The sequence below is a fragment of the Cydia amplana genome, chromosome Z, assembly GCF_948474715.1.
Source record: "Cydia amplana chromosome Z, ilCydAmpl1.1, whole genome shotgun sequence".
NCBI classification, from domain to species: Eukaryota; Metazoa; Arthropoda; class Insecta; order Lepidoptera; family Tortricidae; genus Cydia; species Cydia amplana.
In genome coordinates, this window is record NC_086096.1 from 4,592,787 (window position 1) to 4,608,578 (window position 15,792).

Consider the following 15,792-nt stretch of genomic DNA (forward strand, 5'->3'; position numbering starts at 1 on the left):
CTGAAGAGTATTACTACAATGTTTTGCCGCCAGAGTGACTTATACACACTCGACCTTAAACTGTTTTTGACGAGTTTGCACAGACAATAAAATATGACATTGATACATCAAGGCGGTTTGTTTACATAGGGCCTACCCGGGACACGCGAAATCGAAACTCAGCTATCTGCCTCTTTATCGCTCGAATATGCAAGAGTGAAAAGAGTGAGAGAGGTTAGATAACAAAATTTCGAGTCTCTCGTTTGTGGTAGACCCTTAGATTGTGACTTATTGTGGGAGTGGCGCCCCCTGCGCAGAGTTTTGCGTAATATTCCCTATTGAATACGTTGCGACGACGCTCTCTAACTGAATACTTCAACGAGCTCGAAATATTATTAATGCGTTAATGACATTGACATAACATTTAAACACATTGACATTTCAATTATGTTATCAATCAGGTTTCTGTATTTAATATTTACAGCGTGATCATTTTGTATCTTGAATAATGCTGGCATGAAAGGCTAACGATACAAAGAAGCGAACACGATAGCGAGTTCATAAACGCACTGTCACAATAAGTCAACAGTTGCGTAACATGCAATTGCATTTGCACCCAATGATGTCAAAACGCACAATAATATCCGTAACATTTTTCTGTATGTAAAACATAAGAGTAACAAATACGATTGCTATAATATTTATAATCATCTGACGAGATTCAATTTTAAGATCATTTTATAAGATAATATCGCATTTGACTGATGTTATTCAGTCATGTGCGATATTATCTTACAGGCGTAAATAATTTATGGACATTATAGCACAAATAAACATAATAGGCTACATGACTAATTTTTTTTATGGTATCAATCGATCGGGTTTGTTTTTAGGATCAAATGTCTATATGGGACCCATTGCATTAAAGTAACACAAAAGTCAGAAATTGTAGTCAAAGTCCGACAGTCGCACTTCACTCGCGAAACGCCCTATACAAAACGGCCAGAGGCCGTGACGTCATCGCCCATCTTGTAGTATGGACAAAACAAGAAAATTGCGTTTTTGTCGGTGAAATATTGCGTTTATGTATATAGTTGCTATACAATATTTTTTTGGATGAAATGTAAGGAATCGAATGATACCCTTACTTTTATCGTTTTTGGAAGTTAAAAAAAACTTAAATTTTGAAACTTTCAGGTCCTGTATTTTTGTAATTTTTCAATATTTTATTTTAATATCCACATTATTGTGATAAATTGCTCGTTTGCTATCTATTTTACTAGATTTTGTTATAAAATTCAACATGTGTCATCATCCCTATTGCTTCCCGTTATCCTTGTTTCGCCATGCCAGCACTAGTCATCAATTAAGTTATCATACGATACGACAATCGCATAGCACAAGTTTTATTCTCTCGATATTTCTTCTACAAAGAATTTATGACAAATGATAAAAACTTGAGCTACGAGGGGCGTTCAAAATATTCTCGGTATTGATATCTTACAACCTCTTCTAAAATTTCTTTCGTTACTGGCCGCTAAGGTTTATTCATTGACATTAAAAAAAAGTATAATTCGAACCGAGATGTTCTTTTGTTTTTCTGCAATTGCTGAACAAACATGAACATCATGTGGGAATTGACAATGTTAACTAAATTAGAACATCGATGCGTGATAAAATTCTTGACAAAACAGGGTAAAAATCAAAAAACCATAAAAGAGGAAATGGATTGTGTTTACTGTGAGTCTGCTCCTTCTTTATCTACCATTCAAAAGTGGTCAAGCGAGTTTAAACGTGGAAGGGAGAGTGTTGAAGACGACCCTAGACCTGGCCGGCCTGTAGTAGCTACTTCACAAGAAAATATTGATAAAGTGGAAAAACTTATATTGGAAGATGGTCGAGTGAAGGTAAAATCTATAGCACAAGTAACCAATCTCTCTATTGGTACCGTACATGATATTATCCATGACCATCTTAATATGTCAAAAGTAAGTGCAAGATGGGTTCCGCGAATGCTGACTCGGCTTCAAAAAGACATGCGTGTAGCTTGTTGTTCCGATTTTATTGACCTGTGCGGTGAAAATCCTGATGAGGTGCTGCAAAGAATAGTTACTGGAGATGAAACCTGGGTTCATCATTATGACCCAGAGAGTAAACAAGAGTCCATGCAGTGGCACATTAAGGGTTCAGCTCATCCCAAGAAGTTCAAGGTCATCCCTTCAGCTGGCAAGGTCATGGCCACGATATTTTGGGATTATGAAGGAGTATTACTGATCGATTATAAAGAAAAAGGTGTAAATATCACAGGACAGTACTACGCTAACATTCTACGTCAATTAAAGGATGCAATCAAAGAAAAGAGGCGAGGAAAGTTAACCAAAGGTGTTATGCTTCTGCATGACAACGCCCCCGTCCATACTGCTCATATTGCCAAGGCAGCTATTGTTGAATGTGGGTTTGAAACTGTTACTCACCCACCGTATAGTCCGGACTTAGTCCCCAGCGACTTCTTTTTGTTCCCCAATCTTAAAAAGGATCTGCGTGGAAATAAATTTTCCGATGATGAAGCATTGAAGGCGGCAGTGGAGGAGCATTTTTACACCAAAGATAAAAAATATTTTTATGCAGGATTAAAAAAAATAATTGATCGATCTTTTAAGTGTATGAACATAGGGGGGGAGTATATTGAAAAATAAAAATATCAAACTTTTCGTACTTGTTTGTTTTCATTCTCATACCGAGAATATTTTGAACACCCCTCGTAACTATGCATAAGCTAGAGTCAGACCAAGCTAACTCTGCACGGACTTTGTATTAAGAAAGTGTGGCAGTGTCACCATAAACGTCAAATTTCTGTGAAATATAAACCGGCCAAGTGCGAGTCGGACTCGCGTTCCAAGGGTCCCGTACATTAAGTCCGACTCACGCTTGACTGCACATTTCTAATAGGTTTTCCTGTCACCTATAGGTAAAGAACTATTTTGTGTATTTTTTTTAAATTTTAGACCCAGTAGTTTCGGAGATATAGGGAGGGGGGATGGTCGGACAGACAGACAGACGCACGGGTGATCCAATAAGGGTTCCGTTTTTTCCTTTTGAGTTACGGAACCCTAAAAATCACGTTTTTGGTGACATTTACACTTTGCTACGTCAAAATCTGTGTGGAGTTAGCTTAGATGGACTCTAACACTGACCACCGCGAGTATACCTCAGGCTTGGAATGATGGTGCCTATGACAGTTCACTTTCATACGGAGCAGTTGCCACGTAAAATGTTGGTAGACACTTTTTGGTTGTTTAGCAATTATTTAGAAAAGTACATTTCAATAAAAAAATACGGTAAAAAATATATTTATTCAATTATTAAAAAAAGACTAACCAATCCAGATTTGAAGCAACTGTCATAGGGACCATCATTCGACGCGAGAGGTATATTAACAGTTTAAATCGCCATGCCAAGAAAAAACGTACTCTATTCAAATATTTATAAGATAAAAATTAGAAAAACACGGTAGAGTGATAGAAAACCTTCGCATGCATTAGTATTGACTCACGTCTTGTCGTTTTCGAAACTATGCGTCCTCCTGAGTATGGTGTCGTTGTCCACGGTGTTGTTAGCCGGTTTATTCTCGCCTGGAAATAACGTAGGGAAATTCATTTTAATATTAATTTTTTAATATTTAGGCTATACAGTATGTAAACTAACGAAAAACATTTACTCAAACCCGTTAATATGTAGGTCACACCGAGAAAAGTTGCTCGTCGCGAAAAAAATTTTGTTGTTTCATACTTTTTGCTGGTCTGGCATTGAAATTTTCTATGGGAGAGTCAATTTTTTTTCGCGATTTCGGGGTTGGTGCCATAGTAAAAGTTGCTCAGTGTGACCTACATATTAACGGGTTTGAGTAAATATTTTTCGTTAGTTTACATACTGTATAATATTCAGTTCAAGTACACACATATCTTTACAAGACGACGACCTTATTCTCAGTATCATAGAGGCGTTTATAAAATATATTCTGGAACGTTGTAAAGATTGTGCACTCGACCGTACTACACTTGGATAATCTACGCGTTGTTTTTTTAAGAATGTTTCTAAAACTTTCTTCGATACAACGAATTCTCAAGACATAAAAATAATTTATAATTCAGGCAAAGTATGTTCGTGAACTTAAAAACTACTGAACAGATTTTCATGCGGCACCTATCAATAGAGGTATTCTTGAGGTCACGGTCAAGTAGACTTTTTGAGGAACGCCCCCCGAGTTCCTAAGGGTAACATTCCATTTCTGACCGCAGCTGCACTACTGGTACTGAACGCGTCGCTGTTACTGTCAATTTCCATAGTAAAATGAGCAGTAGTGCAGCTGCGGTTGGAAATGGACTGTCTCCTTAATACTCACGTGTGACCTCCTGTTTCCGGAAGCTGGCCGTGCGCCGCCATGATGGCGCCTCCTCTTCAGCGTCGGGTGATGGCGCGCGCCCTTTCGGCGGCTTACTGTCCTTAATGATCTCAGGCACCGGCGGTTTGTCTGGGTGTGCACGTGAGATTAGGGGGTTTGATGGGTTAGTTCGAGTTCGCGATTAGAACGAGTAAACTGACAGATGTATTACACATGAGAGCGCTTTTTATCAAGCTTTTATTAGGTCGACCTGTATGTAACTATCTATATAATGGAATCTAAGGTAACTAATTTAACCATCTTCCAAGGATCGTAGCGTCATGAAAATTGGCAGTTGTATGTAGTTCTGATGATTATATAATAATATGGTACTGTCGAACTGATCTGATGATGGAGACAGGAGGTGGCCATAGGAACTCTCGACCTGTATGTAACTATGTAATGATTAGAATGGAATCTAAGGTAACTAATTTAACCATCTTCCAAGGATCGTAGCGTCATGAAAATTGGCAGCTGTATGTAGTTCTAATGACAATACAATAATATGGTACTGTCGAACTGATCTGATGATGGAGACAGGAGGTGGCCATAGGAACTCTGTGATGAAACAACGCAACCTAATTGTGTTAGGGGTTTTTAGAATTGTCTCGACGAGTATTAGTTGTCTGTCGTAAGAAAAGTACAGTCAGCGATAAAAGCTTGTACCAAAACTGAAATCTTTGCCAAAAACGTATTATCTATTTACGGCGTTATTCATAAACGTCTGCTAAGTTAATCAGCTGATGATCATTGTTTGTCCCTTTCTATGGCCGTGTGGTGGCCGGCTTTAGAATAGCGCCAACCCTAACATAGGATAAGGGTGTCGTACGAGGCGACTAAGTTCACAAACGTAGCAAGAAGGTATTTCGTTACAGGGGAGATGGCCCTCTTAGCATTGGTTTGCAATCCATCTTGGAGAAGGATACTCTAAAATAAAACCCGGAATGGAGTTTCCGTAAGGCGCGAGTAGGGTCCAACCTGAAATAAGCGGTAGATTCCTTCAGCCGACCTGTCTCCACACGTATTAAATTGGCTCGCCTTTCCTGTGGGATAAGACAGTGAAGCCGAGAGGGTAATGCAGGTTCTGGGCATCCCTGCGTTTCCTTAATTCCGTCCCAGGCGGTGTAATAGGATATATCTCCGGTTTTACACCATAAATCGTCTGCAATAGACGCTATAAGGCCAATGATGAATGGCGTTACGACAGATAGGGCATAACGACAAACGACGATCATCAACTGATGACTATAAAGTTACTTACATTTATTTACGCTGCTACTTATGGCGTTATTTGGCCTATCTGTCGTTATGTCATAGAGACGGACAAACGACGATCATCAACTAATTAAGTTAGCAGCCGTTTATGAATAACGCCAGTAGTATATAAATCACATGTTAAATAAAATAAAAAATCTGTCAGATTACTCTTACTAATTCTGGATATCAATGTAGGTGACGCTGTGGAATATTTCGCTTATGTCATAGAGAAATATAGTAAGACAAGTGTGCTCACTCCATACATCAGTTTGGATACCAAAAAGACTATTAATTTCAGTGTCTACATCTAGCATCGAGTAGCGGAACTATCAGTACTTACCGCTACATCTATTGTCAAGTAGCAGTACTGATAGTTCCGCTACTCGATGCTAGATGTAGACACTGAAATTAATAGTCTTTTTGGTATCAAAACTGTGTGTGAGCATTCTATGTATTATTTTCTCTATGCTTATGTGGACACTTGCATGATGTTGCTTGATACTTTAAAAGCTATGCAACCATAGACAAGGAATCCTCTAGACTGAGCATAGTAACGCTACCCCCTCTGCCACTTATACGATAGTTTTACTCCATCTTCGAGTCAATCCCGTGCCGTGATTGGTCCGTGTCTTTGAACGGTACGGGGTTCGCTCACCTCGTCCCCCCGCACCGCCGTATTTTTGGCAGCATCGGTTTCATGAAATAATTGCTCTAAACTCAGTCTAGAGGATTCCTAGTCTATGTATGCAACTAAATATTTCACCGGAAAAAACATGAAATATTCCACATTCCATTTAAAATACATAACATATAATGTAATGATCAAGGGGGTAATTATTTCATTCTCATTCCTGAACTAAAACAACAACATAAGAAAATGCGTTAAATACGTAATATGTACAACAATCGTGATATTTATGGTATCTGCAATGATAAAGAAGTAATGAAAATGTGCAACACGAACGATAACCGTGCGTGCGATAGGACTCTGTCTACTGTTATGACCACAGAACAAGTTAGAATGGCGATGCGAGCAGGGTACGTGTCGCCGCCGGTTTTGAGCAAACGCTCGCATGCTACTCGCCCGCGCTTACCGAAAAACGAAGTAAACATGCCTTTTGCGCCACAATAACCTTCAGATTAAGAAGCCAGACATCAAATCTGTCTAAAGGAGGCGTATCCATTCACCACGCACACAAGTTTTTACTACCGTTGCGCGAGTGTTAGTAAATGTGGAGAGGAACGAGCGTCGACACCAGTTCCGATACTAACTGCGCGCGATAGCCATTCTAACCTCTTTAATATGTTCTGTGGTTAGGACAAATGCAAGTCTCTAATGAAATGATATAATGAGGGCAATAGTGTATTATTTATCATGAAAACATTAAATCTAACTAAAAAACCACTATAAAACGCTACATCTCTGACATCGTCCACATCTGTTACATACAAATGTATGGCGGTCGTCACCAGCAAAGACTATACCCATCTTTTTCTAAAGCCCCATTTAGACGCATCTAAAACTTCGATCGACAGAATTAATTATACAATGTATAGTTGGTCAAACCAATTTGTCTGTAAGAACCAAAAAACTATACTCATCCTTTTATTTTGGGTGCAAGTACTAGTGTAAGATAAAGATACAATGATTATCTCTGTCTATGTTTGAAATGAGACAGTCCTTTGACAAACTATGTCCAATATTGCATGCAAGTTCTCCCGCCGTGTAAATGGGGCTTAACTGTATAATTTTGAAAGGGACGGGTAGTCTATTTCGTGGGGCGCTATCATGAACTCTACAGCGTTGACTAAAGATCGGTTTTCCTAGGATAGCGGTGCCGTCATATAGCGGCCGTCTCCATACTAAATAATACGGCTAAACGGCTACGGCTGTCTGGTAGGTTTGCCAACAGCCGTCGCCCTCCTACAAGAACCATGGGCGGGCAACGGATACATACACGGGCTGTCCGAGACGAAAGGTAAGCTCTACTACTCCACGGTACATGCCGTCCCTAGGGCATGTATCTTAACTACTAACAACATTATTGCACAACCGCTCACTGAATTCTGTTCCAGAGACCTGTGTGCGATTAAACTACAAGTCCCACTGCCAACAGGCTGTCGCGACCTAGTCCTCGCCTCGGCGTACATGCCCGGAGAGGACGAGCCACCGCCGGCCGAACTACAACGACTGGTCAACCACTGCGAGAGATCAGGCCTCGCAATAATCATCGGGGCCGACTCCAACGCACACCACCCGCTGTGGGGAATGGAGACCAGCAACAACAGAGGTAAGACACTTGTTGAGTATCTTGTGACTACTAATCTAAACATTCTAAATATAGGCGCTGAACCAACATTTGTAAACAAACGATGCAGGACGATTATCGACCTGACTCTGGCGTCGGAGGAGGTCAGCGAACTAATCATGGGATGGCACGTCTCCCAGGAGGCCTCCTGCTCAGACCATAGATGGATTCGCTTCAATCTACTAGCATCTGGAGACACACCAACCGCCCAGAGGAATCCCAGGAAAACGGACCGAACCACTTTTAGGAAGGTCCTAGGGGAAAGCCTTGATCGGCTTCCACCGAGGGATGACCTTCGGGAACCGGCACAGATAGAACAGCAGGTAAACATCTTAACCGATACCCTCGTCGACAGCTACCACAAAGCGTGCCCCTTAAAACCACCGGCAAGAACTGCCATAAAGGGGCACCAGTGGTGGGGCCCAGAACTGGAGAGACTCCGGCGGAAAACCAGGAAACTCTTCAACAGGGCCATGAACACAACGGCCGAGGTGGACTGGGATAATTACTACGAAGCCAAAGCCAGGTACAAAAAGAGACTGCGGTATTGGAGATCCCTGTCATGGAGGAACTTCTGCAGTAGCATCGAAACACTTGACCACGCCAACCGGGTAAGGAAAACCTTAGCGTACAAGCCCACATCACAACTGGGCTCACTGCGTAAACCCGATGGCACATACACATCTACCCCTGCAGAGACCCAACGCCTTCTCCTGGTAACTCACTTTCCAGGATGCGTAAGTCTCGCCGATGCAGATCAGCAGGACGAGGAATACAGTATAACGGACAACAATTGGCAAATGGCGCACAGAGTCGTCACCGCTGAGAAACTCAGGTGGGCCATAGACAGCTTCCATCCCTTCAAGGCGGCTGGTCCGGATGGGATCTTCCCCGCTCTCCTACAGTGGGGTCTAGGACTCATCCAGGAAACCCTGACCGACATCATGGCAGCCTGCCTAGCCTGGGGGTACGTGCCCAGGAGATGGAGAGATGTGAATGTGATATTCATACCAAAACCAGGTAAGAATGACTACACAGCTGCGAAATCCTTTAGGCCTATCAGTCTCACATCATTCCTGCTGAAAACCTTGGAAAAACTGTGCGACAGGGACCTGAGGGACCGAGCGCTAAAGAACATACCGATGCACCACAACCAGCACGCGTACAGCTCAGGTAAATCTACGGAATCGGCTCTACACATGGTTGTAAGCCGTGTTGAGAGAGCCATCCATGGCAAGGAAATGTGTCTTGGCACTTTCATTGACATAGAGGGCGCTTTTGACAAGACTCACTTTACCAGCATAGGGAATGCCTTGGAAAGCCACGGCGCTGAACCCGGACTAATAAAGTGGATCACGAACATGCTAAACCAAAGGACAATAAGGTATGTAGGTGAACCGCAGGCCGTAGCGGCGGTGCGAGGATGCCCTCAAGGGGGAGTCCTGTCACCTCTGTTATGGAACCTAGTAGTCAACAACCTCATAACCAAACTGAACGAGGAACACTTCTACACAATAGGCTACGCTGATGATCTGGCAATATTAATATCGGGTAAATTTGCCAGTACAGTATGCGACCTCACCCAGGCAGCTCTTCGGATCGTAGAACGCTGGTGTAGAGAATTTGACCTATCAGTTAACCCCACCAAAACAGAAATGGTAATGTTCACCAATAAAAGGGCACTTGGCAACTTTACCAGACCAACACTCTTCCAGACTGAGCTACAGCTGACCGACGAAGTTAAGTACTTAGGACTAACTCTCGACAGTAAACTCAACTGGAACAATCACATCAACAAACGCATAGACAGGGCGGGAGTAGTCTTCTGGCAGTGCAGAAGGATGATTGGTAAGAGGTGGGGACTCAACCCGATAATTACCCTTTGGCTCTATAAGACTATAATCCGCCCCCTACTCTGTTACGGTGCTCTGGTTTGGTGGCCAAGAACAAACCTAGGCAACGTACGAGACAAGCTACAAAGACTCCAGAGGCTCGCATGTGCGGCCACCACTGGCTGCACGAGGTCTACTCCGACTGCAGCCATGGAGGTCATGCTAAACCTTCCACCGCTGCACCTACACATACAGCAAGAGGCCAGTCTCTCAGCGGTAAGGTTGCGAACCCTCAACATATGGTCTAACATCACAGGAGCACTTCACACAATATGCCTGGATAGGGTATACAACGAATTTCCAGTGCTCAGGGCGGGCACGGATAGAATTCACAAACAAGCCATCTTTGACAAAAGGTACAAAATACAATTATATGAGGACGACAACTACGAAGGACTCAATCCCCGGGAGCTGAGAATCTTCACAGATGGGTCCAAAACAGACAGCGGATCGGGCTCTGGAACCTTTTCAGAAGACCTGAACATGTCAATCACCACTCCGCTAGGAGCCCATAACTCGGTATTCCAAGCTGAGTGCATGGGCATCATAAACGCGGCGGCTGCCATCGCTGCAAGGAAGGTAGTAGGATCCTCCATCCGCATACTCTCCGACAGTAGAGCAGTCTTAATGGCCCTAAAAAGCCATATAATCACATCCAAACTTATACACGAATGCCACGAACGACTAATGGAGGTATGTCAGAACAATAAGATCACCTTACAATGGATCAAGGGACACAGCGGATCCCGAGGTAACGATGCTGCGGACGAGCTCGCCAGACTAGGATCGGGTGCGGGGGCGATTGGCCCGGAACCGATTCTCCCGATACCGTTCAGTAAGGTACGCTCAATGCTGCTGGCACGTACGGGGAAACTACACACAGAACACTGGCTAAACCAGACTGGATGCAGACAGGCCAAACAAGCCATGCCTGGCATCAACGGTAAGCTCACAAGGGCGCTCCTTCAACTAGGAAAGGTTCGACTGAGTATGGTAACCAGTGTCATAACAGGTCATGGACTCTTTAACAAACATCTTTTTACAACAGGTGTCACAGACAGTCCCCTATGCCGTGGATGCATGGAGACAGAAGAAACAGCCTCTCACGTGGTGCTGGAATGCAGCGGAGTGGCCCCATACAGGGCAAAACATCTCGGATCCCCGAGAGACCTCCCCGAGGTCCTACTCAACATCAAAGGTTTGATAGGATTCCTCGAGGAGCTGGGCTGGCAGGACTAGCCCACATCCCCATCACGCAAAATAGGCGCAAGACGTCGAGTTGCGGAAAATCGCCCGAACTACAATACAATACAATACAATACGGCTAAATATGGATGTCGTAGTATTTGTATTAGAACAAATTAAATTATTTTCAGAAAATATTTTAATTTGTTTTTTATTTCAAGTAGACACACTACTATATAAATTATAAATTTAAATAAATGTCATATACTAAGAAAAAGTGACCAAGGCCTCCAGTGCCCCAGGCTGGAATCGAACCAGCGTCCTCTGCTATCGCGGCAGGTGCCTGAGCCATTCGGCCGAATGGCCACTTTTTCTTAGTATATGACATTTATTTAAATTTATAATTTATATAGTGGTGTGTCTACTTGAAATAAAAAACAAATTAAAATATTTTCTGAAAATAATTTAATTTGTTCTAATACATTGATTGGCAGCGCCATCTCTCTCGCTAACTCGGTATCACCTGAGATGATCCAGTTAGAAAGGTCGAACTGCCGAATGGCTCAGGCACCTGCCGCGATAGCAGAGGACGCTGGTTCGATTCGAGCCTGGGGCACTGGAGGCCTTGGTCACTTTTTCTTAGTACATGGCATTTATTAAAAAAAAAAAGTCGTAGTATTTGTATGGAGACGGCCGCTATATGACGGCACCGCTATCCTAGGAAAACCGATCTTAAGCGTTTCTTTCCAAAAGCTTCCTCACCATTAATCACGTCCCCTGTGATCTGTAGCTCGACCCGCTTGACCTCGTGCCGCGGCGGCGAGAGCTTGCGTTTGTTGTTGTTGTTGACGCGACGCGGCGCCTTCAGGGTGGCCTCGCCGAGCCACGACGATATGCTCGGGTCCACCAGGTCCATGCAGGTTTGGCCCTGGAAATATAAATAAATAAAAATAAATAAATAAATATTATAGGACATTACTACACAAATTGACTAAGTCCCACGGTAAGCTCAAGAAAGCTTGTGTTGTGGGTACTCAGACAACGATATATATAATATACAAATACTTAAATACATAGAAAACAACCATGACTCAGGAACAAATATCTGTGCTCGTCACACAAATAAATGCCCTTACTGGGATTCGAACCCAGGACCGCGGCTTCACAGGCCGGGTCACTACCCACTAGGCCAGACCGGTCGTCAAATATTACGTTAAAGGTCAGATAACTATAGCTCTCGCGTCAAATAATGATTACTATGACAGTTCCTTCAAGTCCTCTTTAGGTTGGATGTTTTTAACATATTTAGTTACATTTCTAAATAAATTAATGTGCTAAACTTGTAAAAATATCTATGTGACAGCAGCTGGGCTAGCACCATTGAGGTATATACAAGAGACGACATACAAAATGTTTCCGCACCTCAGAGAAGTGCATGCATGCATGCGAAGCCGAAAATTGTTAATAAAGACGCCACGAGTATTTTTTGACTCAGTTAAACAACGTTGCATACAATACTTTTTCTACGACCAAACATTTACTTTGAAAACTGAATAATAGTAAATCAACAGTTATTCCATTGCTTACCGGTGAAATGTTATTCCATCCCTTTTATTATATTTTCTTGTGCTATTGTTGCAACTTTTTAACACGCACGAAGGCATATTTAAATTTTTTTTTCTGTACACATGTGGCATCTCGTCAGTGGTCGGTGACGTACTAAAAGCAAAGAAGTGCATGCACTTCTCTGAGGTGCGGAAACATTTTGTTCGAGATGTCGTCTCTTGTATATACCTCAATGGCTAGCACATGATTGGCGCGACAGTATCTCTTTTATTAACATAGAAAAAGACGGGTAGTCTATCTCGCCGTGAGATATTGTCGCGCCAATCATGTGCTAGGCCTACTGCTCCATATAAAAATGAACTGTCATAGACCATCATTCGACACGAGAGGATTAATTACGATATAACTGATTATCGACGATTTATTTTATAGTGTTGTTATAAATTAGACATTTGATACTTCTCTTACTGATTGACGCCTTTACTGTTTTGTTGTTATAATGTGTTAGTATTGTGCAACCTAAACGATTCTTTTGGTAGCTCTGCCCGTAACCCCCGCAGTATCCTCTCGCTGCCCACTATACAAGAAATATTGGCAGTCAAAGTTGAATCAAATGTATTAGGAAATAGAATTGAATTTGTTTCGTTTTAACAAGACAAAAGCAACTCTGTTCCATTTAATAATTAATTAAATAGGCTTGTGCCCGCTCGTGAACTACAGAGAGCGCTCTGCTCTCGGTCAATCGGTCAAACGAACTAGTTCGGTCTTTTAGTTCCTTTAGTTCAGTCGGTCGTTGAACTTGTTGGGAGCCGGGAATGAATATGAATTGGTTTTACACTCGATTTTTATCCAATTTTTGGTAACCAAATATAATTCAAGTTGTACGATATGATTATGTCGATATTAAACACAATAAAAAAAAATATATAGATAAATATTTGATTTTCCTTCATACTTTTCGGACTTTAGCGTGTTACGTCATTCTTTGCCACGTTCGCACTTGTGCTAGCGACATTTTGAACCGTTTCATTCTGTCCGTTTTCCGTTTCACTCAGTCAAGCGCTCTCCAATCCCAGTGAACTAAAGGACCTAAAGACCGATTAAGAGCACGCAAAAAGATTTAGTTCCTTGCGGTCCTTCACGGGATTTCATTCTTAACAGTTCTTATATAGTTCGCGACCGACACAAGTCTAGATTTAAATTTAATTGGAGGTAATTTGTACTAGTATTAGGACCGTGGGACGCCAGAGGGTATACCACTGACAATCCAACCTCTAGACTGAGCTTAGGCCAATTCTTTCATGACCCCGATGCTGCCAAAAATACGGGGGTGCGGGGGAACGAGGTGAGCGAATCCCGTGACGTGATTGGTCCGTTCAAAGACACGGACCAATCACGGCACGGGATTGACTCGAAGATGGAGTAACGCTACCGTATGTGTGGCAGAGGGGGTAGCGCGAGTATGCTATGTCTAGAGGTTGGATTGTCTGTGGGGTATACATACCGAGTAGTTCTTGAGATGCGGATCGGCCCCACACTTGAGGAGTAGTGCGGCGGCCTCCTTCTGCCCCCAGAGCGCGGCGGCGTGCAGCGGCGTCCAACCCTCGTAGTCCACGCAGTCAGGTTCCGCGCCACACTCTTCCAACAGCATCTTGGCCACCTGCGGAAATAAATTATTACTAGCCTATATCACAAAATAGATACAGTACAGAAGTCAATCACATGTATGTACTTCACTTTTCATACCTACGCTCGGCGGTCGCTCTAGGGTTGTCAACTATGATTTATGCACAAAAAACTATCGTAGCAGTGGTACTCGTATCTAGTAGTGGCCAGGCGGGGTGCTTACCTACCTACCTAACAACCATCGAAATACAAGCAGATACCTACTTACCTCTCTGAAACCACTGATAGTTTAAAAAAGGACAATTCACCGTTTAATGTTGAATTTAAACAACCGTCCACTGAACAGTTATAATAACTTCATTTTTGTTTCTCCATTATTGCACAAAAAAGTTCACAGGCGCGTGTCTCAAGCGGTTGACACTCGCGCTCGCACTGGTCCCAACCGGTCCGAGATATCGTGTCTGTGAGCAGTGTCTATGTGTGCGTTGCTCGAGCGCACTTTGTATGTAGATTGATTTCTGTACTGTATCTGTTTTGTGCCTATATGGTGTCCCACTGCTGGGCAAAGCCCTCGATCTCCATCCGTCTCGGTATTGAGCAATCTCTGGCCAGCCGTTAAGATATGCGTCCAGGTCATCCCGCCATCATCGCCTATATAAATAATCAAGACCAATTCCTATTGCGAGACATATGTTTCTCTTGATTCTTTCAACTCAAAAGTTGTATAAAAGACGGATCTAGGCGGTTTGATGTTTCTACCGTACCATCAAATTCGGTTATTTACAGGACCGGCAGCGTCACTAGCTACGGCAAGGGGTTTCGGTTTCCACGTTTAAGCAGTAATAGTTCCTTCTCATTCTTTTATAACAAGATCCAATATATCAAAGGCACTTTTTTTTAAGCGCATGATAATAGTTATTTGTACAACAAGAGATCAAAGTTTGATATTTCTTCGACTGCTTATTTTGAGTCCCTTGCAAGCGAAAGATTCTATACTGAATCTAATTTAGAATCTTGAGCGTAGTAAGGGACTCAAAAGCGCACGAGATGTAAATAACTTTGATCTCGTGTAGTTCACAATACTTTTCACCTCAGCAGTGGAACATATTAGAGAACCCGAAAAATGTTTTCCTTCGCTCACTGAGTGAGCAAAAAGCGATTTTGCTCATTTTGTCTCACTCAGTGAGCAAAATGCGATTTTGCTCACTGTTTTTAAGTAGCAAAGTACCCTTGTTAGAGCTGCTGAGGTGAAAAGTTTTTAGTTCATAGTTTAAAAACGACCCAGCTGTTGGGGTGGATCGGTCAGCACCTCTGTGGCGGCCAAAGTGGCCAAATCTACAGGAAAAGATCCTTATTTCGGTGGTAACAAAGGCGTGTTCCGCGTGTGCGGAAAGAGGAGAGTCGTGGAATGTATGTGGCCCAATACATTCTACGACTCTTCTCTTTCCGAACAGACTCTATCTAAGCGTTTCTTTTATTTTTTGCCATTTTTATATATTGTGACCTTTTGCGGCACTTTTACTCAGAATCACGAGCT

The 15,792-nt window shown here is 42.6% G+C and overlaps 1 protein-coding gene and 1 long non-coding RNA gene across 7 annotated transcripts in view; both read right to left on the reverse strand.

Moving 5' to 3' along the window:
- LOC134660964 (uncharacterized) overlaps positions 1-15,792 on the reverse strand; it is a 383,074-nt gene that overhangs the window by 213,997 nt on the left and 153,285 nt on the right. The window lies entirely within an intron of this gene.
- LOC134660887 (protein phosphatase 1 regulatory subunit 12A) overlaps positions 1-15,792 on the reverse strand; it is a 129,857-nt gene that overhangs the window by 58,440 nt on the left and 55,625 nt on the right. For 4 of the 6 annotated variants that reach the window (XM_063516737.1, XM_063516739.1, XM_063516738.1 and 1 more), the window contains exons 5-8: positions 14,134-14,289; positions 11,826-11,991; positions 4,382-4,510; positions 3,533-3,611 (exon numbers count right to left, since the gene is read on the reverse strand). In XM_063516737.1, coding sequence (XP_063372807.1) covers positions 3,533-3,611; positions 4,382-4,510; positions 11,826-11,991; positions 14,134-14,289 — 530 coding nt within the window. The remainder of the gene's footprint in view (positions 1-3,532; positions 3,612-4,381; positions 4,511-11,825; positions 11,992-14,133; positions 14,290-15,792) is intronic. The other 2 variants (XM_063516741.1, XM_063516740.1) reach the window with 1 other exon arrangement.